Source organism: Strix aluco, chromosome 8 (genome assembly GCF_031877795.1).
Source record: "Strix aluco isolate bStrAlu1 chromosome 8, bStrAlu1.hap1, whole genome shotgun sequence".
In the NCBI taxonomy this organism is placed as follows: Eukaryota; Metazoa; Chordata; class Aves; order Strigiformes; family Strigidae; genus Strix; species Strix aluco.
In genome coordinates, this window is record NC_133938.1 from 27,652,682 (window position 1) to 27,676,728 (window position 24,047).

The window sequence follows — 24,047 nt, forward strand, 5'->3', positions numbered from 1 at the left end:
CGCTTTCTGGGGGTATTCCCCTTAACGCCATGGCTTTAACACGGCACACCCCACCATCCTGTGCAAGCACCCCAGCACGCCTGGCGCTGGAGGGTGCCTTTCCCCAGCAACCCTCAGCTCCGTGGCTGCTGCCTCTGCAGCCCCCATGCAGGCCTCCGGCCTCAGCGGGGGGCTTCGGGGCTACATCGCACTGATGCAGGCGGTCCCCTCCCCTCACGAGACTGCTACATGTCAGTGGGTAAAAAAGAAAAAAAGATTTATTGTGCAATCTGCATCTTTTGTCCCAAACTACACACACACCCTAGACAACATAAATAGAGGGACTGGACCAGCAGTGAGGTTCCCTTGTGATTGGCAAGGTTGGAAGATGCTGGTTCCTCAAAGAGGGGCTAAGCCCTTGTTGTCATCAACATATATAATGCAGTGTAGGTCTAGGCAGCACACACATATACATACTCATATAGATTTGTTTGTGGGGCGGCATCGGCCATGCACAGCGTAATCACATTATACACAGGGTGTGTTTGTATACCTCAGCACCGACCGCCAGCTGGCCGCAGGCTCTCTGCGTCTCTGGCGTCTCCTTTGCTCTTGAGTGGGGCCTTCCTGGGGGCCAAGCACTGCAGAGACTTGGGAACGCCATGGCATCCCCCATGCCGGCAGGCAAGGAGCCACAGTGGCTGCTCCCAGGGTCAAGGGATCCATGCTCATGGCCTCCTTCCTTCAGCAGGACCACAACATGGCTTTGGGTGGTGGAAGACATTTCTTCAGCCCAACCATCCTGTGTGGCCCAGGAGGAACCACGAGCAGAGGTGCCCCATCCATGAGCTCCCAGCCTTCTCCAGCCCAAAGCTGATCTTTGGAGCTTTTCCGCTCAAAACCACCTTTGCAGTGAGGATGCACATAAAAACTCTAAGTAAAAAGTGCCATCTCACAGCTTCTTCCTTGCACCGGCCCAGGGGTCCACAGGCCATCTCTCCTATAATTCATGGAGAAACAATCACAGAGCAGTATCAGAGGAGCACGTGGCTTCTTGTGTCCCAGTCTTGCAAAGATGTCACCACTCCAGGAAATAAAGAGCAGTGGTGCTGGCCCACACGGTGTGAGCTGCCTGTCTGGGCAGGTTGGTGTGGTCCACGGCTGGGGTGAGATCAGGAAACAAGCGGGAGCTGGAGGGGGTTGTCACAGGGAGCTCTGCTCCCCGTCAGAGCCCACTGACCAGCAGCTGTGCAGCCCCAGGAGTCCAGCCCTGCTTCCCACCAGAGCCCACACTGCGAGCAGGTCTCCCACGGCTGGGGGTCCGCTGCAAAATGATGGCACTGGGCTGACTAATGCTGAGGGGCCGGACCTGGAGAAGGTCGTGGGCACATCTGCCATCCTGGCTCCCTGGCACCAGGCGCTAGGGCTGGGCAAACCTGCTGGCACCCCGGGATGGGCTATCTCAGCAAGCACACAGCCTAAGCTGGGAAATCCTCTGGACCAGGGCAGTCGGCGCAGATGTGGGGAACAGTGTGGGATGCTCGCCCTGGCAGAGCTGACAGGGTTGGGGGCAGGCTGATGCTTTTGCACCCATGCACAAGGACCTGGGCTGCTGAGCAAGTCCACCTTTGGTACCCAGCTCACCATGGCCCCTGGCTGCAGACAGGATGGCAGCACCGTGGCAGGACAGGAGCTTTGCACTGACCAGAGTGAACAGGCCTAGGATGGGGCTGCAGAAGCCATGGTGGGACATGCTGTGCCCCGCTGGGGAATTTGGGGAAAGTAGGGTGTCATGGCTCCCCACACTAGGCCAACAACAGCTTCTGCCACCCCGGGGCTCCTCCATCTCCAAAATAATGACCCCAAAAATGGCAAGTGGCAGTGAGAAACATGTTTGGGAGAGCCAGCCCCCACGGTGCCCCTGTCGCAGCTCCCCTGCTGCTATTCAAAGGACAGTAGGTCAGGATGAGGCCCCTCCACCTCCCAGCCAGCGGTATGTGGCTCTGGCCGCCCCGTGCTCCCTGTCAGCTCGTGCTGCAGCCCTGGTCTCCGGGAGGGCTTCTCCGTGTGGGGTGAGGTCTCGGTGGCCCTCTCACCCACTCGCCACTGGCTCTCCAGGCTGCCCTTATGGATGAGGTCAGGCACGGGGAAGGCACCAGTGGGCTGGTCCCCGCTGGGCCCTGGGGTACCCATCATGCTGGGCACTCCAGGGCATTCTGGAGAGGACGGGTCCCTCATCACCGGCTGCTCCTCTGAGGGGTCAGGGTGGGCTACGGGTGGTTCGGGGGTCTCCTCTGTGCTGCTCCTTGGGCTGGTCCCTTCCAGCTGTGGCGCAATGAGCATGTCCTGAGGGGTCTTCAGGGCACGTGGCGTCCGCTTCTTGGTGACAGGGGGTGGGGGGTCCAGCCGGGGAAAAGCATCCAGCCCCACAGCCCTGCAAGAACAGAGAAGTCACACACAGCCCCATGCTGATGAGGTCCCAACAGCCCTGCTGCGGGGTGCACACCATGAGGACACTCACCCGTCCTCGCTGGCCAGCTGTCCTGTGCCCAGCATGGCCCCAGCACTGGCGTTCACCTCCATCACTCCCACGCTGGGGAGGCCAGCCGGCTCCTTGCGGCGCAGGAGGTCATTCACCTTGGCCCCCACAGCCTTGCCCAGGTTGCGGAGGTGCTGGCTGCTGGCAGGGCGGGAGGGCTGGGCTGGGGCGCCCGCCGCAGCGGGGATGTGCTGTGGCCGTGGCGTGGGTGCCGTGCTGGCGCTGGCGTTCTCAAACATGCTCTGGTCCACTGGAGGGGGAAAGGGAACAGAGAGGGAGCGTGAACTGGGCTGGAGAGGGGACGCCAGCAGGGACGGCACATCCCAGAGCTGCCCGCCAGCTCCCAACCCAGCAGCATGGGAACACAATTTGGGGGACAGGGAGGCTGCTCCTGCAGCCCCACAGAGGCTGTGGGCAGCCAGGCCATGCCAGGGCTGCACAGGGCAGTGCATGCACTGGGGACAGCATGGGGCGAGACAGGGTAGCAGCGAGCCCAGGGCTCCACGCTGGCACTGCCAACACACCAAGAGCATCTCTTACCTGACACCGACCGACTTGGGAAGCAGGTTGTGGAAAGAAAGAGAGAGAGAGAAGGGATTTACCAAGGGAATGGCAAGGGGACAGCAGGCCTGTCCTTCCGCGCTACTGAGAGAGGTGTGCTGCCCACACCCTGCCCAGACCTGCCACGCTGCCTGTGGAGATGGGACTCGTGGGGCCCTTATCAGGCAGGCACCTGCGAAGCAGCAGGGGATTCTCTGGGGGCACCCACAGCCTGGGCTCCGCACTGCCCACCCCACCAAGGCTCCCTCTCCAGCCCAGGCCAGTTGTCCCCTTGTGCGGGCCAGGCTCCCCAGAGATCCCGGGGGCTGCGCACACCACCCAGGAGCATCCTGCTGGGCACCATACACACATGTAACATCATCCCTTTGTGACGTCAGCCGGTGATGGCATGGGTACCACAGTGCAGGAGCCACACACCAGCTACACAAGGGTGATGGAGAGCTTTACCTTGCCCACCGTTTCCGTTTCCATCGGGGCCATGCCCCATGGCACCGGGACAAGAAGCTCAGAGGCCCCAGGCCCTGCCAGCCTGCCTGGTAAGCCTGGTGCCTGCCAGCTGTGGCCAGGCAGGGGGTGCAGACAGCTGGCACTGCCTGTGGGGAGTGCCTTGCACCTCCTGGGCACGGCCATGGCACGGCTCAGCCTCCATAGCACAGTGAGAGCCTGCGGGCAGATGGGCTGTAGAGGGGTTTGGCTGGGCATTGTCCTCCTGCAGAGGTGGGGAAAGGGGACGGGGTGGGTCTGTGGCAGCAGGTGCTTTCTGGGGACCTGGAAGGGGTTCTGCAGTCGCACCCCACCTGAGCTACACTGGTTTCTCCCCCATGTCTTCCAAGCAGGAATCCTCAAAGCTGTGAGTGCTGACGCTGGGAGCGCCAGCCCGGCCCCACCATCGCCACCCCTGTGCCAGTGCAGCTCTCCACAGGATGGCTCCAGTGGGCTGCTCGGTGAGCCTTGTGCTGTGCTGGTGCCTCGGTGCCTGCCAGCATCCTGTGCCCATCTCTACACCTGCATGCTGAGGGGACAGACTGGGACAGAGCCAGCCACCTCTGCATCTCATGAAGACAGAGAGGAAGACTCCCCCAGCACTGCTCCCAACCCTGTGGGGGGCCAGGCTCTTGCAGGGACCCCCAACTCGCTGCAGATCCTTTCCTCCACAGCCTGTGAGCCTGCAGCCCCTGCGGGCAGCGAGCTCCCTGCCCGCACCTGCAACATCTACCGGCCCTGGTTCTCACCCTACAGCTACTTCACGAGCACCAAAGGAGCTGCCCAGCAGCACCTGGGCAGCCTCTCCTCAAGCCAGGCCACCAGCACCCAGGAGCACCAGGAATCTGATGACCTCTCAGAGATTGTCTGCTTCTCCTCTGGCTCCTCGGACGAGCCCCAGCCCCCCGAGAGGGACAGAATGGCCACCAGCAGAGCCACCATCACGGTTCAGGACATCCTCACCATTTCCCAATGGCAACCAGAGGCCCAGCACGGCTACCACTGCCTGTCGTGCTGCCGCGTCTTCCCCACGCTGTGGTCGGTCAAGACCCACATCCAGCACAGCTCCCAGGAGGGCTACAGCTGCAATGTGTTCTACTGCAGGCTCAAGGCCCTGTGGGTGAAGGAGGGCAAGGCACAGGAGGCTGCAGCCCCCCGGGTGTCCGTGCAGCCCCGCCAGCCAGGCAGCCACCGCAGGAGGGCACTGCTTCATCGCTCCTGACAGCGGCAGAATAAATTGATTTAAGAGCAGCCAGCCCTGTCTGCCTGCTGCTTTTGCCTACACAACACTTTCACCATCCTTTAAGAGAGGCTCTTCTCGACTTTTCCTTCCCCAGCAGCCAAAAATCTCCCGAGCCCCTGAAAGTGCTGCTTAGCATCTCTGCATCTCTGTGGGGAGCTCTGCAGATGCCGGGAAGCCCCCACCACCCTCAAGCTCTTGGGTCAGCCCTGAGACGAGCTGGTGCTGTGCAGTGGCTGAAGGGGAAGGCTGAAACCCCCGCTACTCCTAGCAACGTTCGGGGTACCTCGCTATCATGGGTAGCCTGCGGCTGGCACCAAAAGCAAGGGTCTCACAGGGGAGGATGCTTAGGTTGGAGGGGGGTCTGTGCAAGGCCAAGGGACACCACCACCAGTGCTGGCTCCCAGTGTGGAGAGGGAGAGAAGTACAGAAAGAGAGAGTCAGTGAGAAGGAAGAGACAACAGAAAGCCTTGAGAAATAGAAAGATTTATTTAGCAAAAGCCAGTTGACTAATGACAACACCCAAGGGTTAAGTGCACTTACATTGACAGATTGGTTTCCCAGACAGATTGAGTCAACAGTTAGTAACATGACAGTTGTAGGAAAAGAAAGGACAAAAAATATAGCTATAAATCCCCAGTCCAGGTCCATAACAAAAGTGAGAGACTAGAGAGGCGTCTTGGAGGCAGCGCTGAGTTACGAGGAGGATCATTTACACATGTACACCTGTGGTGCGGCAGGACGCTGGCAGAGTCCCACCCGGCTCCGGCAGCACCCCTCAGCCCATGGGGCACCCTGTGGGCAGAGTGCTGGGCAGGAGCCCGAGCCTGCAGCTGGTCCTGACAGCTCCTCACCAGGCCCTGCCTGGACTGCACGTGTGCAGCAGGGACAGGCAGGAGCAGTGGCACGGGGAGATGGCTCAGCCCTGCCTGCTCTCTGAGGCAGCCCAGCCTGGAAGGGGCCTCTTGCCTGCTGCTGCTCCTCCCAGGCTCTCTCATCATCTGCCCTGTGTTTATGGCCGAGCTCCTGCTGTCCCCTCTCCTGCATGACCCATCTTCCCACATGGAAATCCCTCTTCGAGCTCACCCACACATCCCTACCCTGCCTGCGCCGTGTCCTGTGCGTGCTGCCATCCCCACCTCTCTCTCCTGGTGGGGACCAGCCCCCCACCCCGTGCCTTCACCTCCAGCTGCTACAAGGTGGCAGTGGGATGTCAGGGTGCCCAGCAGAGGGGCTGGCACACAGCAGCACAGGACAGGGAATACCGAGGTATCAGTGGCCAGACGACAGGAGCCTGCGGGACACCCTGCAACCAGCACCTGCTCCTGCTCTGACACCAGGCCACTGCTGGGGACACTGAAACATGTCCTTCCTTCCTTCCCACTAGGACTCTCTAGCTCCTCACAGCGTCCAGCCTCCTCCTGCGGTGGGGGGGTGCGTAGTACACCGACCTGGGGGTCTCACCCACGCCTCACTCCTCAGCTGCCCTCAGTCCCAAGGGGACTGGGGCAGAAAGAAGCAATGGACCTTCCTCAGCAGCCAGGCTAAGCCCTGGAGGAGAGCAAGAGCTCGTGTCTGGGAGATGCTTGGCTAGGTGTTAGTTGCAGGCAGATCTAGCAGAGATAGAGCTGGTGAAGGTGAGAGCAGCAGGGAGGCAACAAAGCGAAGCAGAGGCAGGACGGGAGGGTGGATAGAGAGAAAGACAACTGTGCCAATCACCACCTCACTGAGTGTTTCCACAAGGAGGAGGGGTGACATTGGGACTCTGGTTTGTACCCCCCTTCAGCCATGGCCTCTTATAGGCTGCAGCAACAGACAGCTGATAAATGTGCTGGCAGAAAAGAAACAAGCTCTGGATCCTTTAGAGGCCCCCACAGATGGCTCTCAGCCACAGGCAGCTTGGGGTCTAGTGGGGGATCCTGAGATCTTGGATTCACTTTTCTGGAGGATGCAAACCAGAGACACAGAGCCCCCCCTGCAGACACTAGCAGTTTGCTCCCCATTGACGGGTGGCAAGTGTGCCCATCCCTGCACACAGCTGATGCCAGCACTGCATCCCCCAGCCCTGGTCCGGCACCAAACGACGGCTTGGAAATGGGAGGGTTTGTCTATAAAGCAAAGCAGGGAGTTTGTGGTGATGGGGGGTGCAGGGGAGTGCTTGAAAACACGACTTGAGAGCACCAGAAAGGCTTTGAAATCTGGCAGCCATGCTGAGGAGCCCAAGGACTGGACAATGAGGGGGAGGACACTCCACAGCCCCATGCTGTGTGCCCTGGCTCCCTGCTCTGCACCAAGCCATGCCTTCCTCTCTGCTCCACAGCCTGGGAGAGTGGGCAGTGCCTGCACACCCTCCACCTGCCTCAGGCAGGGACAAACCCTGTCCTGGAAGTGCCACAAACACCATCACTCTGTCAGAAGCTGCCTGTACCCAGCTACTCTGTGCAACCTCACCTCACCCCGTCAGCTCCTTCCCAGACTCGTTCCCCTGCTGCCTCACCTCTCACTCACACACCCACATCAACAGTGCACTATCACCAGCCCTAACCACCCTGCTAGCACGGCCCTGGCCTCACCTCCCACCCCCTCTCCACCACGCAGAGCACCAGAGACCCTGCCAGCAGCTCCATCCCCGCTCACTGCTCACCGTCCCAGTGCTGCCTCCTCAGTCCTTCTTGTCCCTCTCACTGCCCCGTGTCTGCTCTCTCATTTCCCCAGAAAAAACCTTCATCTGCTTTACTGCTTCCCCACCAGCAGCAGTGGCTAATCCAGCAAGCAGTCCCTTGCTTCTGCCAGACCTCAAAACACAACTTGTGGGGGAACGGGGACCTGGGGGGTAGAACAAGCAGCTGCCAGCTCGCTGTCTGATGCGAAGTAGGGATGCTCCAGCTCAGCACACAAGCCCATGCACGCTGGAGCAGAGCACACCCGGCACACCCCCTCGGCACGGCTCTGTCCTCACCTCTGCACACCTCCCGGCCATGTGCTGGAGGCCTCGTGCTCCCTCCTCTGCCCCATCTCCCTCCGGGCTGTCCCGTCCCCGCCAGGGCCAGGTGGCTACGGCCAGGGTCCACCCCAGCTCGGGCGGGTCCCGGCTGCTCCGCACCACCTCCTGCTGATCCCTACACTGCGATCTCGTCCTCCAGGCTGTCGCCCAGGTCCTGCCTGGACTGGACGTGGAGCAGGCGCGGTGGTTCCTCCTGGGACCAGGAGTCATGCTCCTCGCTCTCGTCCGTGTTGGACTCGTACTCAGAGGCGATGCCTGACTCACGGAACTTAATGAGCTCCAGGCTGCCCAGCGCTGGCTCCGGGGGGGGTGGCCCTGAGCCTGGCAGAAAGCGGTAGCACTCCAGCTTCACCAGACAGTCGTTCCTACCTATGGGGCTGCCCACGGCACTGGGGAAGCCCGAGCCAGGACCCAGTGGCGGCGGGTGGGTGTCCTCAGGCTGCGGAGTGGTTGGGTCGCAGAGGACAGGGAGGACATTGGAGCGGAAGGTGATCTCCAGCAGACTGTCCTGGGAGCCTGCTGCAAGAGAAGGGCACAGCTGAGAGGCAGGCAGTGCCATCCCGGCTTGCCTCCCCTGGCTACCACGACTTGCTGCAGACTGGCCAGAGGAGGATGGTCTGGGGCCATTTGGGTGTCAACCTCCCCACCACCGCTGTCTAGAGGGGCTCATTTAGTGTCGGTGGTGCCAGGAGCTGCTGCTGGCCAACCAGGAGCCAGTTTTGCAGGATAAAAACTTATCTGTCTCCCACCCCAGCTCCTGCAGGGTGCTGCTGGCCATGTCTGCTGGAGAGGAAGGTCAAGGAGGGGCTCTTAGGCAGGTAAGGAGCTGGCCTACACCATGCAGCCATGGGGGAAAGTGGACATACGGCTGATGGACATATATGACTGCCCGGCCATGCAGCCCTCCCCACGCCCCTTCCCACACTGCATGCAAGCACCCTGCCACACACACACTAGCCAGGCCAGAAAGGCACTAATATTCCCCTACACAAAACCACTGGCAATGCACAAAACCCCAAGAGAAACACCCACATGCATGTTCTCCACAGACCCGGCTAGCTGCGAGGGGAGAGGAAGGGGCAGGAGCGCTTACTGGTGGTGTTCCCTGCCAGCTTCAGCTCCAGCTCCTGCACCTGTTTGACCAGGAGCGAGATGTGTTGCAGCAAGTCCTTGTTCTGGAGCAGGAGCTGGTGCACGCGGGCCTGGGCCTCCAGCCGCGCCGCTGCCTCTGCAGCCAGCTGGTCCTTCAGCAAGTGGACCTGTGTGACAGGAGGAGAGTGGGTGAGTGTGTGGGAGACGCTGCTCAAGGGCTGAGAACTTCGACTCCAGCCACCCCTGCTTGTTTATTAGGGCTCACCAGCATCCCACCAAATGATTTGATGAGGAAGCAGGTACCCACAGATGTGATGGGGAGAGTGGGGCAGGCAGCAGTGTCGCACCAGGGCACAGCAAATCCAGTGTGATGATCCCCTGGCCTCTCTGATGGAAAAGCCGAGGCAAAGGGAGGCACGTGCCACAAATGCACAAGGAAAGGGCAGCCCAGGAGGAAGCCAGATGAATGTGGAAGAGAAGACATGCTCGACTGACTGGATGGTGGTGCAGGTGCATGGGGGCGCAGCCATGAGCCGCAAGCCGGCCCTGGCCAAGCTGTCTTTTCAGGCAGGTTTCCCAGAGACAGGGTCCTGCCAGCGGCGTCTGTCACTAGCAGGGGCTAGAGCATCCAAGCTGCCCCAGAGCTGCAGGCGGCTCTGGCTGCGACAGGCATGACATGCCTGGAGCAACACAGATGGCAGAGTGCTGCTGAGACATGGTGGCTTTGGGGACACGAGCTGGCTGCTTGTTCTGGCCCTGGGAAGCAATGCCTGGACACTAGCCAGTGGGGAGTCCATGGGCAAGAAGCTCATTGATTTCGGCATAACTACCCATATGCGAGCTTCGATATCACCAGCACCATGTCCCAGGGAGGGTGGGACGCTGCTGGGCAAGACCAGACAGGAGCCCCTGCCCAGGGGCAGCAGGGGCAGCTCTCTCATCTGAGCTCAAGCAGAGAGCGCCCCAGGAGCATACTCTGGACAAGGGGACAGCAGTGCAGAGCCACCTGGGGTCCACACTGGCTCAGCACCCCTTCCTGCCACCCACCCACAGCTCCTACAAGTGCTCCTCTCTCCAGCCAGGACTGAGCCAGACAGGCTTGTGGGGGACCAGGAAAGGATGGATTTAAAAACAAACAAAAACCCAAAACATAAAAAAAACCCACCAAATAAAAAAAGACAGTTTTACCTTGGCCTAGAAAGTGACCTTGGGGAAGAGGGTAGAAACTACAGAAGCTCTCTGTAGCCTGCCAAAGCTGTGAGCTGCTGGGCCCCAAAAGCAGCACAGCTGGGGGCCACCTGCCCTCCTGGATGGGTACCAGGAGGCAGTGTTGAGTCTGCTGGCAGGCAGGTGCTCCCTGCTTTGCCCTGAGCTGCCCAAACACAGCCAGTGAGGTGGCAGGGCAGTGCCCTTGGCAGAGCAGAGTTCAAGCACAGCAAGCTCGGGGGGTGCAATACCTTATACTCTGAGCAGGCAGCACAGAGCCCTTTTGGTTTGTCTGCGGGCCCCTAGTCAGGTGAGACACCCCACCCCACTGCTGCAGGAAGCACAGTCACCTCCTCCTGCCAGAGACAGGACAGTGGGGCACAGCAGCACGGTGGGATGAGGACCCTCTGCTGAATGCTGGTGGGTGAAGCAGAGACCCCGAGCTGAGCTGGCAGAGGTGGAATCACGTTTAAATGCTAAGTGGGTGCCAAAGCTCAGTGCTGACAGTGTCAGCCTGGAAGTCATCCTTCCTCGCAGCTGGCAGCTGTCTCCATCACAGGTACCTGCAGCAGGGGCCAGGTGATGCTCAGGTGATGGCAGGAGAAGATGTGAGCAGAGCCCAAATGTCATGTCTTGCAGAGGGGCAGTGGCTGGTGCCACCAGCCCCCTGGGGACACAACCCAGGAAGGACTCCTGGCCTTAACTCAAGAGAAGGAACTTTCACAGGTATCTGGAAACACCTTGCAAAAGCAAATGTCTGGTCAACGAGGGAACTAAATGGCATTTCATCCTCAGCCAAGTAATTAGAGGCTGAGATAATTACAGGATGGTCCCCGTAGCTATAGACCAAGCACAGATCCTGGTCAACACAGTGTATCTCCCAGCTTTGTTAGTAAAGAACGAAACCTGTGCCCACCACCATGTGTTCAGAGACAAATTGACTCAGTACTTTTTGAGAGAAGATAACAAGTGCCATTGACAGAAGTGTTGATGTAATGTGTGCAGTCGTCTGAAAGGCATTTGACGTGATAGGGCCCAGATTTTCCATTAATAAATTACAATGACACAAAATCACCATGGTGTGTACAGAAGGCATTAGAGAGCAGCTAAGTGACAGCTCCTGGGACAAGAACCACCCTGGGGTGGGCAGAGGTCCAGAGAAGGGCATCAGCCCTTGGAGAGAGGGGGACGAGGCCACTGGCTGCCATCCCAGGAACCAGCCAAGAAATGGCGTTACACTATTTCAGATCTTTTTTATCTGGAAGTAAGAAGAAAAAGAAATTTCCGCTGCAAGGCTCTGCAGGTACACAAAGACTGGGAACTACTGAAGATGAGCAGTCCCTACCACAGAGGGACTTGGCTTTGCCTGGCAAGCTTTGCCTGTAGCAACACCATACTCAGGCAGACATAAAGGATCCCCCGAGGATGCAGGTCCCTCTTCCAGAGGTGAAAGAAACTTCCCAAGCCTGTGACCCCAGAAGGCACATGGGCTCTCAGGGCAGCAGCTCGGCCAGAAGGACCAATTCTGATTTTCTGATGTGAGAAGAAGAAAGCTGTGGGAAAGCACAGAAAGGCTGCTGGAGCAGGTCGCTCAGGCCAGAAAGAAAGTCGAGCAATTGCAGAGCATTCTGTGAGGGGTCAGGGAACACGTAAAACTAAGGTAATGAGTCGGATAAAGCAGCCAGAGCTGCTTAATGAGAAATACCTGCATGGAGAACCAGCTGTACAGCCCAGGCAGCAGTCGGCTGGGGCTAACGCTGAGGCCAGGCATTGGCAAGCAGACAGGGGCCAAAGGATCAAGCAACTTGGTGGCATGCAGACCTAAGGACCTCATCGTTTGTGATGGGGCCAGGGTAAATTGCTACTCCTCTCCCCTTGCTGCACAGCTCAGGAGATGGTCCCTCCCCACAACCTGTGCCTCAGCTTCCCCCACAGCCACCACCTGAGCACCTCTGCCTGGAGGCAGCCTGCCCTCCCCATGCCGCTGCCTGCCTTCAGCACTGCCTCCAGGCAGGGGATACTCCGCCAGCACCGAGGGGGTGAGGGGGTCGGTGGCGTCCCCCAGCCCTGCCGCTGCCCCTGGGAAAGAGCAGAGGGGAGAACCTGTGCCACAGCCACTTGCGTCTGCTGCTGCTGCTGCTGCAGGAGCTGCTGGAGAAGCTGCATTTGGTGGTGGGCAGAGAGGGGCGTTCCCAGGTCTGGCAGCTGGGCAGATGAAGGCAGCAGCATCTTGGGTGACGCTGTCAGGATATCTTCAGGGTGGAGGCAGCCCTGCAAAACACCAGTGTCGAAAGTGTGATCCTGTGCCTCTTGCCGCGGAGAGCTGCCAGGCACCCATGGGCCACAGCACAGAGCAGCCCCCCAAAATACCAAGGAAAGCTGCTGCATTCAAAGCAAACACACTTTGCTGGGGGTGCTGAAAAACTCTGAAGACAGTACTTTTTCTGTTTTTACAACAGCCCAAATACTTTTGTAGAAAATTCCCAAAAAGGCTGATGCTTCCCATGGGAATTTCCACTGTATCAAAACAGTCTGGGGTTGTTGTTTTGTTTTTTTTTTTTTTAAAAAAAATTCCTATCAGCTCTGCCCCAGACACTTTCCGTGTGGCTGCACATAGCTGAGCCTCGGCACAGTGCTCTCCGGGAGCGCCCCGGCCCCGAGCCAAAGGGCAGCCCTGCGGCGGCAGATGGTTTTGATCCAGGAGCCAGGGAATGCTGCACAATCCCTCCTGATTCCCGGGCTCCAGGGATGCACATCAGAGTCGCAGGGCTGGGGCTGCACCGTGCCCTGAGCGCAGGGGGCAGGGACCCACGCACCTTCACGTCGGCATAGGCGCTCGCCTCCTTGCCCACGGCGTCGAGATCGGTCACACCGCGGCTGAAGTCGAGGATGTCGGCTCCGGGCAGGGGCAGCTCCACGGCGTCGATGTCCGTCTCCTCCGCCGAGGTGGCCACCCTCTCCGCACCGGTGAGGCGGCAGGCTGCGGGAGCGGCGTCAGAGCACAGCACAGCCCGCTTGGAGCAGGAGCTTGCTACGATGCACCCACGGTATGGCGAGCGATGCCCACCGGTCCCCACCACCCCCGTGCCACCCACCCTTCAGCTCCAGGGGGGAAGCAGGTACAGAGCGACACGGCCACGCTTCCTGCTGCCACCTGGGATGGGGCTTGTGGCCGAAAACACACCCAGCCCCAGCACGCCAAACCTGGGGAGCAGCAGCCAGAACCCCTGATGTGGGAGAAACAGGCCATCGAGAGCAGAAGACACAGAGTAAGCTAAAGAGAGGTAAACAAGAGATTATGGGGAAAAAAAAACCCGGATGCTCAGAAATCCCCAGGGAACTGCATATCGTGGCCAGGACATTGTGTGGAGGAAAAACAAACAATGACCAGTTCAGGACAGCCCAAGGATTAGGTCATCATGACATTGCTGGTTGCAGAGGCAGGCAGGAAATCACTGCACAGCCCAGGCTGCTCCTGATAGAATGGGGGAGATCTAGCACCCAGCACGGGGCTATAGAACAGGCACCCCACACACAGACAGGCAGCAGGACCTGCCAGCACCCCAACGGGTGCTGGAGATGTTTGACCAGACAGCAGCTCCCTGGAGCCCCGCAGAGCCCAGGGTGACAGAGTGAACCAGCAACCCCCAGCCCAGAACATCCCTGCACCCTCCACCCATGGGACTGACAAGGGAGGGGGGGTTCTACAGGCTGCCTGCAGCCTTGGGAGCCTGATGGAAGATCCCAAGCATGGCTTCATACACACAGGAATTGCAGAAGTGGTGATGGACCATGAGCTGGGTCCAAGGCAGAGCCGGACCCAGCCCTGCGAGCGTCTTGGGATGCAGGGAAGGTCTGTGCTTAGGGATGCTTCTGTGGAAGCAGCGAGGAAATGTTTGTGGTGTGTGCAGCCAAGCACAGAGGGTTCTTAAGCGCCCAGCAGAGTCCCGGGCACTGCTAATGGGCTCCCGGCAGGGGGGATGTCTGCGAGGATGACGGCTAACACCTAGCGAAGGCTCCTTGCTGGGCAAGATCCCAGCTTGAGCCTGAGGTGCCACAGGCCAGATTGCTGTGCAAATCCATTCCCCACAGGTGTCAGCCAGCAAGGAGCAGTATGGGAAGACAGTGACTCTGTAGACCGCATCTGCCAGGCTCCAGGGCCCCCACACCACCCCCACCTCTGCCCTCACAGAGTACCTGGGACATCCAGGTCGTCCCCATTCCTCTCACTGTCCCCATCCTCCTGCCCGTCCGCGTTTTGCTGGGTGTGCTGCAGGCTCAGCTTGTGGCAGACCTCGAACGCCTGCCCCACTGTCCGGACGATGCGCATGGCTTGGCTCTGCAGCAGGTGAGGAGAGGAGGAACATAACATCAGCTGGGCTTCCCCTGCCCCGTGACCTCCCCAGCCCCGCACAGCTCTTGGGGGTCTCCGTGTGCTGCTGCAGGGACTGAGGCACCAGAGCTCAGATCACCAGGGTGCTCCAGGCCACCAGCTGCAGCACAGTGCCACCGTGTCCTGCCCCAGCCACCCCACTGAGACCCTGTGACAGCGGGATGTGCATGCCAGTATCTTTACCTTCTTCTTGGATTTGAAGACGTTGCACCTGAAGACATTGCTAGATCCATCCCTGGCAATGTAGCTAAAGATCTTTAGATCCTGGGAGTCATGAGACACATAGAATATTCTGCAAGGACAGAAAGGAGGGGAGGATATCATCTACCACACACATATTACCCACAGTGCCCAGGAGAAAGGCAAGGCCACAGCCAGTGCTTCCCAGGGCACGTCCTGGGGTGCTGGCAGATGCCCAGCCTCTGCAGCATGTCCCTGCTAAAGCCCATCAGAAATTTTTTTGGCAGAGGTTTTGCCTCGGCTGGGAAAATTAGCCTGCTGACTCAGCAGCAGCAAGCATTTTGTGAAGGCAGCACAGGGCTTTCTCTGCTCAGCTCCCAGGGACAGAGCTGGCGGCCCAGTAGCCCTCCAGGGACCAAGGAGAGCAAACCTCACTCCTCCATCTTGTCTGCTCAAAGAGCTGGCCTCCTTGATCAAGCACCTGCCTCCCCCTCTCCAGCATGGGTGGGGCTGTTCCCCGCTCCCATTCAGCTTCCTCAGGACACAGCCATTCCATGCTTTTGCCAACGAGATAGAGGAAGAGAGATGGGGACTTGTGGAGAGCACAGCAAGTGAGGGGAGCTGCCCTCCGCAGGCACAGTAGTGGCTCTCCATGGTCAGTCACCAGCACGGTGACAGTGCAGCATGGGGTAAATGGCATGGCAGAGCCACCCAAGTCTCTGTCCCCTCACCAGGCAGACTTACCTGTAGATGGGATCGTGCATGACGAGCATTTTGTTCTCATCCCAGGCCCATTCTTTTTTCTGCAACAAAAGAAGCTGAAAATGAGTACGTCAGATGCTGTCCTTGAGATCAAGGACAGAGCAGAGACAGTCCAGGGACAGACCTGGGAAGCTCTTGTAAACACAGCTCTGCTGCTGCTCCCCTTCAACCCTTTGCTGAGGGCCGGGTCCTGCTAGGGACCAGCAATGTCTCACATCACCTCCCATGGGGGCCCCCAAGCCCCTTCTAAACCCGCATCAGGACTGGCTCAGCCACCATGTGGGAACACGGCTCATCCACAGCTGATCCATGGCTGATCCCAGCCCATCCCTTCTTCTCCCAGCCCACCAGAGTTTCCCAGAAATTCAAGGACGCTGCAGGTCCCTGAGCCACAAGGGGAGGGCTCCTGCTGCTGAGGCACTGCTGTCCCAGGGAGCAGGGCTGCCTACCTTCTTCTTCTTCTTCAGAATGACCTTCACACCATCCACTGACACAATGAGATTCACTTTCTTCTTCTTGATATTCTTGGCTTTAAACTCATACTGTGGGGGTTGGAAGAAAACCTGAATTAGCCTTCCTATGCCAGGAAAGCCCTGGAGGGGCTGAAGACGCTCTGACGGGAAGGGGCAAGAGGGATGGGGAAAGGTTTCCCCAACCCCACATGCCTCCCTGAGCACATGCCCGCACCAGCCTGCACATCCATGCTCAGACAGCACAGGGAGCCCTTTTGCCCCACAGCATCCCTGTGCCCAGCATCTGGAGGAGCACATTCTGAAGCAGCTGGGCCTGTGGATGTGGATAATGTTTTGCTCAGCGCAGGATGCTGCTTGAAATGTTAATTTGTGTTTCAAAGGCACTCGCTCTGCCCCTCTGAAGGGCTGTACCTCCCTGGAGAGGCACCACCACCTCCCCAGCCCTGCCAGGCCCCAGGGCTCCGCAGCCCGGCTGGATTTGCCCTGCTGGCTTGTGGCCATTGCTGAGCTCTGTTAAGGACAATGGCATTTCAGTGGGTTTTTTTTGGGCTCAGTATAAAACTGAAGATGATTGCTGAGGACCCTGCGAACATCTCCAGAGGAGATGGGATAATGCAATTACCCACTTCAATTAGAAGTCACTGGACAGGAAAAAAAAACCAATAGCAACTTCCAAAGATCAGTGACTAAACACAAAGCTCTGGTCCAGCCCAGGGAGAGAATGAGATCCCCCAAAATCCAGCCACTTTTGCATTTAAAATTTTGCAAGCGGGAAAGGAGCTGGTGGGTGAAAAGGCTAGATGAGCCATTTAGGCTGAGTAACCTCCTGTTGTGGGACTTTTGGGGAGTCCCATTATGGGTCTACCACGGGTGCACCCACATCAGGTACCCGGTGTGCTGGTCCCACACGCAGGGTGCTGTGCACAGCCGTGGGGACAGATTCTCTGCACCTGTCCAGCAGCAGAAAAGCCCTACAGCTTGCACCTTGCACACCCGAGGAAGAGGAATTTAATTGATCCTCTCATTATTTCAGCAGTGTCTCTGCAGAGGGAGCACAGGGCAGGCGCCCTGATGCAAAGCCCTGCCTCTGGTCTGCGCCGAGCCTTGGTGTGACATTTCCAGCACTGCATGATGTATTAACTTTGGCAGCCAGAGCCAGCGGGCAGGAAAAGCTGCTGGCCCTGACCTGCGATCGAATGATAAAAGCCCTGAAAATACAATTCCTCAAAGCCATTTTAAAGTCACTGATGGGGATGGGAGATACAGATGACTCAGAAAACAGAGAGCTCTGCCCTCCCCAGTACACAGAGCAGGCAAGCTGTGCAAGCCCACCTGCTCCAGGGCTGAAGCCATGGTGATGGGCTGGAGAAAGCAGAGCCCAGGCTCCCACTATATCTAGAGCCAGCCTCAAAATCTCAGATGCTGCTTGCAGGGCTTATTCCTCATGAAGAAAGATCTCACCAGAGTTCTTCACCAAAAAGCCCACCAGGGTGGGTTTCCAAGTCCCATCTCTCAAATTTCCCTTCCCTGTTGTTACAAGCAGAGGTGCAACTGCATCCAAGATCCCCTTCTCTGTGCCTTGCTAAAACACCAGACCAGTACCGAGACCACAGCAGTGTGTCTGGTACCTAACACTAAAGAAATGTCCTGATTCAGCCCTGAAAAGGTGAACTCCAACGTGGCTACCTTAGAGTGATTAAGCCAGCACCTTCTGAAGCTCTGCATGTAATTTTACCAGGAGCCACAGGCCGAGCTGGATGCTCTCTGCAGCACCCAGAGCAACTGCAGGGCACCTTGTGGAGCTGCAGCCTGATTTATTGGTCCTAACGATCATTGATCATAAACATCAAGTTGCATTTCCTAGCTGCTGGAGCCCTGGGGTTTCTATTCTGGGCCATCCCAAGTGCTAATTAATGTGGGCTTGGAAGAGACAGCAACCCTGAAAAATATCTCGGGGTTAGAGAGACTATTTTTATCCTGGTTTTTGGGTGAGTAACAGCCCCAGGACAGCAATGCAGACAGGCCAGGACAGTTCAGCAAAGATGCTACCCAGCCCCAGCATGTGTTTCAGGGATGGAATCAATGCAGAGCTTCTTGCAGAGGCTTCTGCAATCCAAGGCTGCAGGCAGGGGATTCTGCCCAGGCTCACCTGGAACCTGGCCGAGGGGAGTGCCATGGGGGAGAACTGTTGTGCCTCTGCCACGCTGAAGCCAAAGTCCCCTCGTGCTGACAGCTCACGGCAAAACTCCAGCAAGAACCGGCGGGAGCAAAGAAGTCAAATTCTCAGAAGGGCCGACCAGCCAGATTTGTTAAGCCCTTGCATAAATCCAGGCCTTTATCCCAATGCCAAGCCGAGAGCCAAGCTCCTTTGCAAGTCTGAGCCATGCGTTTAGAAAGCTAATGCACACCCTGCCCCAGCCAGATCTCGTTAGCGCAATCACTCCTACCAGCGCAGACGCTCTTTGGGATACATTTCCCATGCAACAAAGCACAGCTCTAGCCAATAAAACGCTAATGAACCGTGCCTACTGGGGCTCTAATGAAACACTAACCGTAATTTAATAACAAATTAGCAAGGAAGAGGATTCAATGAAATGACAATTCAGCGGAGCCACCTCTCGCACCCCTGGGCTGTGTGGAGCAGGCACGGAGAGTCCCACCAGCCAGGAGATGCACTATCGATTTGGGGGGCTTTCAAATTTGAGTTTGGGCAAATAGGTGCACGAAGGGAGGAAAAGCACCTGGCAGAGAGGGGCAGCAGACCAAACCAAGAGGGAGCACGTACTGCTCTGCAGAGCCTGGCACACCGTTTGTGTGCTGCTACCCCACTGCTTACAGCTACAGCCTGCAATTTGTTCTGCCTTGTTCACGAGGCCAATTCAGTAAACCAGAGCGATTTCACCCCAAACAGTAGCTCTGGCTAGGGTCAAAGGGTACATCAGGTTTGTGCAATTCCTCTTAGCGAGACGTGAGCTACAGGGTCTGTAAGGGATGAACCCAAAACCATGCAGGGCAGAATCTGTGCTCAGACCTGCCGGGTCACAGTGCAACAGTTCACATTACCGGTGACAGCAGCTGACACAACCAGCCCTGCTCAGTGCCCTGCCTTGCCAGGATGCTGCTCACTGGCTACAGGAGGAGAAAGACACATCTCACCACAAGTCCTTGCACACCTCAGCACACCCCTGCAGCTCCCAGGAAGGCAGCAGCTGATGGTCGTAGCCAGCTCAAGGCACCAACCCAGGAGCAGTACTCAGGGCTGGGCTGGGTGCCCTGCACGCACCCTGACTCTCCCCAGCCCAGGACACCCGTCTAGCTGGCCCTATGCTACCTCCTTGGGCTTCTCCAAAGCAATGGCAAATCCTTTCCACTAGCAGACTACAGATGTCAGTATGGGCTTTTTGTTCCTGAAGACTGCTGGACATCTCAGACTGTCTCACCGACATGCTGCACATCAACAGGACCTGCCCTTGCTAACACCTGCCCTGCAAGCTCTTTTACTTAATGGGGCCATGGAAAACCTCTCTCTGTATGACTGATCAGGACCTCCCTGGCTTGGAGTTATTATTGACCACAGCTCTGTCTGTCCCGGGCACAGAGATCTGCCAGGTCTGTCTACGTTTGTCAACGTCCCTCCTTCTCCTGTGACATGGAGAGAGAAAGCTTAAGAGGGATGCAAAGCATTAGGGTTTTAGCCTTCCCTGTTGCTGGCAGAAGAGCAGAGGTGATTGTAGGGTTGGAAATGCCACAAAGGGACCCTGAGATGGTCTGCACAGCCACAGCAACTGCCACTGCATCCAAAAGAGCAGGCACTGACTCAGAAGAGAAGAAAACCTGCACGTTTCCAGGGATGTTGGACCAATGCCATACAGCCCTTGCTGGGAATACAGCCTGCATCCCCAAAGGTGAGCTAAAAACCACACCATTGCTGCTAACCAGCTTCTCATTGAGCCAATACAAAACTGTGTGTGTGGCAAAGCAAAAGTGGAGTTCCTCAAAGCCACCAGCATGGGACCCGCTCTACTGCCAGGAGGGGATGGGGATGCTCAGGGGGAGCTTTGCTACGCATTGCAACAAGAGCAATAGGAGTGCCTCTGTAACCGGGTGCAGGGAGCTGGGAGCAATTCACCCCACGCTCTCTGGATATGGCATTCTGATTTTAGGTGACTACTTAAGGGGAAAAAAACACCTTTCCCTACCTTGAGGGAATTCAGTTACCAATGGCTCCAGTTTGGAGAGTTGAATCCCAGCCTACTGTTTAATAAAGAAATGATACAGAAATAATTATCCAGCTTGGGATCAAGGAAGGAAAAAAGGATTTATGCAACTTCCCTATGATCCCCTTTTGTTTCACACCACGTAGCATTTCACTGTATTACTTATAATTAACTAGCTAGCTAAGGTCAGAAGAGTTTTCTTGGCCTTAAACCCAAGTAGTTTACCCATCTTGGGCACGATTCTGGATCTTTAAATATCTGTAATAATACTACAAGTTTGGGTTAATTATATTAATTATTAGCTATAGCAATGTGGCAATCCCAGGAGACAGATAAGAAATAATTCAGGGAAATGCAGAGAAAATGGAAAGAGCAACAGAGAAACCCATCTGTTCCTGGACTTTCATACCTCCACAGTCAGTCTCCAACTGAAGCTCTAAGCACTCTACTAAAATTTATAGGCAAAGATTGAAAATGGACATTTCAGATATGCCAAAGTTTAAAATTAAAAGTATTCCAGGGAAAAAAAAAAAAAGTAAAGGTGGTCTTACTAATGAAAAAGTATTAGATCACTTGCAAACTCCAACCAGCTAAATAGCGAATAAAGATTATCCCTTAATTTTACACTGCCCACAAAAAACACATGTTCATCATCTCAATTAGAAAAGAAACATCTATTTTGTCAGAGCATGAGAGCCTTACCATTGACCTCCAGTTAGTGGGAGTCTATTTTCAACATCTGTCTTCTATGCAAAGTTCACTATTTAAATAACTTTAGATGGAAAATAATGCCAGCTGGTGTATGCATCATTGCGCAACACATTCCTACTGGCAGAGTATTAAAATTGCCCTTTCTGGAGATCAGAGTAACATATGTTGCTTAATAGCGCATGTAACCGTGTCAGCTTAGAGTAAAATTATGTATGAGTCTGAGTGTGATGGGTATGTGTGAAAAGCACGGAAAACTCCGCGTCCTTAGAAACATGTTATCCATCCCTGTCACACTGTTTCTAGGTAAAAGTGTAAGAAAACTTGTAACCACGCACTGCATGAGAGGTTAGGCAGATCAGGGAGATGGTATCTTCCTACATCATCCAGCCCCGTCCACAAACATCTGAAAAAGGTTAACCTGAATAAAAATCCCCTCATTTCATTCCATCCCATCTAAACTGCATCAAGTACAGATTTAAGTCTGCTCACTAGCACTCTCCATCAGTAAGGAAAGGTACTGGGAATGCTTTAAGGTCAGATTGAGCTAGTAGAATAAAAATAAATAGGAAATTTTTTCATGCAAGCTCCCCTAAATGCATCAAGCTGTCCCTGTCCTCTTCCACTCTCTATACGCCTCCCCCTTCTCAAAAAAGGTTCACAAGCTTGTATTGGGGAAAGAGCAGCAGTCTGAGAATTCAATTAACACAGAAAAAGCAATTTCCACAAAATTCATTGCTACTCTGCTACCTCGGGAGGCAGGGGGGAAAAAAATCTGCTGTAAGTATAGAAGGGGATGTATTTTTTGGCAGAAAACTATTTCTTTGTGGTTATACAGAAGGGACATGAAGCTCTGAGCAAAGCCAGATCCCACGGAGACACCTCTGCTGAACGCAAAGGGCTGGCTGGCAAGGGCCCTGCGAGTGAGCAGCCCGAGCTCCGACTGCTGCCCGCGGCGATGCCCCTGCAGCTCTCCCACCGGCTGCAGCCCACCTCCTCACAGGCCCACAACTGCCCGCGCAGGGCTGGCAGGGCTGGCGCAGGCCCTGGCCCAGGAAGCCAGTGCCCACCTCCCCTGGCACCCCACTGCGGCTCCTCCTCGCAGCTGGCTGGCACAGCAGCTAATAAAATACCTTCACAGTTAGACTTTAACCCAAGGTCAGCTCAGGCTAATGAAAGACGTGGCAGAGTAAAGGCTTTCCCCGTACTTTGGGGGGAGGAGCAGTTCTGTTCTCTTGATGAAGAATTAACTTATTACAAAATGACAGCTGAGCTCGAGTTCAACCAGCTCAGGCTCCACGGCTCCAAGAATTAACAGCTGGGGGGGGGAAACCGCATACCTCACAATTTCTGCTGCTGAAAACAGAGGGAACGAAAGTAAATCTCAGAAATGTACAGGTGTAACCCGCAGGAGGGAAGCCTGAGAAACCGTGCTGGGATCCTAATAGCAGTAATTGGGAGGAACAGCAAACAACAGCACTGTGCAGGGGACAAGGATTTTGCTTTACTGAACCACACAAGGAAATGGCACCAACAGCGGTGCCCTCGGATGACTCACAGCCACCCGCAGGCTGTGTGGGAAAGGGAACTGGAGAGGGACATGGCCCTTTCCTGGCTGGGGGTGCCAGGCCACCCCAGGAATGGGCATGGAAAGCAGGGAGCAGAGGGAGAGGAGGGCAGCACCTAATGCCCACCAGCCCTTCACGGGGTGAACAGCACCCAGAGCTCAGTGGTGGGGTCCTGCAGGAGAGCTAGGAGCAGAGCACAGCCAGGAACATCCCTTCTCTCCTTTATTTCCTTCTGGTGCTTTGTTAATGAGAGCATGAGCGTGACTGCTAGCATTGGAGGGGCTGCACCACACCGAGGTGGGCAGCACAGTGAGCAGAGGAGTGTGATGTGCCTGTGTGTCCTGTGAACCAACAGTTTCTTGGGCCAAAAGGCTGTGAAAGGCCACACGTAGGGAAGCACACACAGCTCCCAGCTTGCCAGGTGCAGAGGTACTGCGCGCTGGGACTGGCAGCATCCATCTGGGATGCATCAAATGCAATCGTGTCCAATAAGGATGGGCAAGCTGCAACACCACTGTGCAAGGATGAGCCAGAGATCTTGTGAGAATCACGCAGCACAAGTCCAGGCACACTTATTTGGGCAAGGAAGAGGGAGAGAGAAAGGCTTCCCAATGAGTTTCTGCAGGGAGCACTGGCTATCCGAGAGGAGGCTAACCATTTCAGCTAAATGAAAGAACACAGCCAGTATCCCTAAATAACAGTGGCAGAAAGAAAAGAGCACTAGAGAGGAAAAGGGAATGATTTAAAATACAGTTTTGGCACAGAAGCACACATGCAACTTGACCAGGAGTAGCCTCACAGATCAGAAGAGAGTCCCTGACCATCACAGTCACATGGGTCTGGGAATACTGGGGTGGTGTCCAGCAGACAGCTGGGCACGGTCTGCCACACAGCCAGGAGAGGAGGCAGCACTGCCTGTCCTGAGAGCCCAGCTGTCAGACAGGAAGAGCAGCAGAGGGCCAGGGGTCCTGCCAGCGGGGTACCCAGGCGTGGAGCATCACTCCCTTCCACTGCGGGCTGCTGCCCCGAAAGCAGAAAGGCACCTGCCAGCCTGCCCTGGCCCACATCTCCCTCGTGCATTTCCCCCAGCTCTACTGGGGCAGCAGTGGATGTCGGGGGATAAAGCGGCTGGAAAGCAGGATACCTCCCAGGAGAGAGGTCAGCTTCATCCAAGAGGCATTTCTGAACAAGGCTTCAAAACATCTGACAGTCCACTTCTCCGTGCTGCACTTTAAGTCCACAGGGGACTCAAGCTTGCTGCGGGGGGAGTACACTGGAATACCTGCTTAGCCTACTAATCTGATCAGCAATAAATGGACTAAAACCCATTTTTAGATGATTGCCTTAAGCCGCCCTACCAAAGTGCTGTGCTGCTGCCTGTGTCTGTTGAGGACTCCCCTGACTCTTCCCACAGGCATGCAACCCCATCGCAGCTCTGGTGAGGACGTGTTAGCACCCCAATTCCCACATGCAGCTGTAAAGTACCTGCCTGGCCATGTCCACTCACCAGCAGGGTGCTCTCCCATGGGATACTAGCAGCACCTCCCTACTCCCTCCCGGAGCAAAGAGGCAAGAGCAAGAGCAGGGAGATCTGGGGATCCCCTGTGTGGGGTCACTTTATTTGTGACATTTGGGGGCAGGA

The 24,047-nt window shown here is 56.5% G+C and overlaps 2 protein-coding genes across 6 annotated transcripts in view; one reads left to right on the plus strand and one right to left on the minus strand.

Moving 5' to 3' along the window:
* Window positions 1-234: 234 nt before the first annotated feature.
* Window positions 235-24,047, minus strand: part of NOS1AP (nitric oxide synthase 1 adaptor protein) — a 47,739-nt gene continuing 23,926 nt past the window's right edge. For 2 of the 5 annotated variants that reach the window (XM_074832795.1, XM_074832798.1), the window contains exons 3-12: window positions 15,889-15,981; window positions 15,422-15,495; window positions 14,681-14,789; window positions 14,302-14,443; window positions 12,921-13,084; window positions 12,208-12,375; window positions 8,900-9,065; window positions 8,176-8,325; window positions 2,501-2,768; window positions 235-2,413 (exon numbers count right to left, since the gene is read on the minus strand). In XM_074832795.1, the coding sequence (XP_074688896.1) occupies window positions 1,921-2,413; window positions 2,501-2,768; window positions 8,176-8,325; window positions 8,900-9,065; window positions 12,208-12,375; window positions 12,921-13,084; window positions 14,302-14,443; window positions 14,681-14,789; window positions 15,422-15,495; window positions 15,889-15,981 (1,827 nt within the window). In that variant the 3' untranslated portion in view covers window positions 235-1,920. Of the gene's footprint in view, window positions 2,414-2,500; window positions 2,769-5,272; window positions 8,326-8,899; window positions 9,066-12,207; window positions 12,376-12,920; window positions 13,085-14,301; window positions 14,444-14,680; window positions 14,790-15,421; window positions 15,496-15,888; window positions 15,982-24,047 lie in introns of those variants that run through there. The other 3 variants (XM_074832796.1, XM_074832797.1, XM_074832801.1) reach the window with 3 other exon arrangements.
* Window positions 2,794-5,152, plus strand: SPATA46 (spermatogenesis associated 46). The gene has a single exon (XM_074832802.1). It carries the CDS (start codon window positions 3,468-3,470, stop codon window positions 4,782-4,784), a length of 1,317 nt encoding a protein of 438 aa, XP_074688903.1. The 5' UTR covers window positions 2,794-3,467; the 3' UTR covers window positions 4,785-5,152.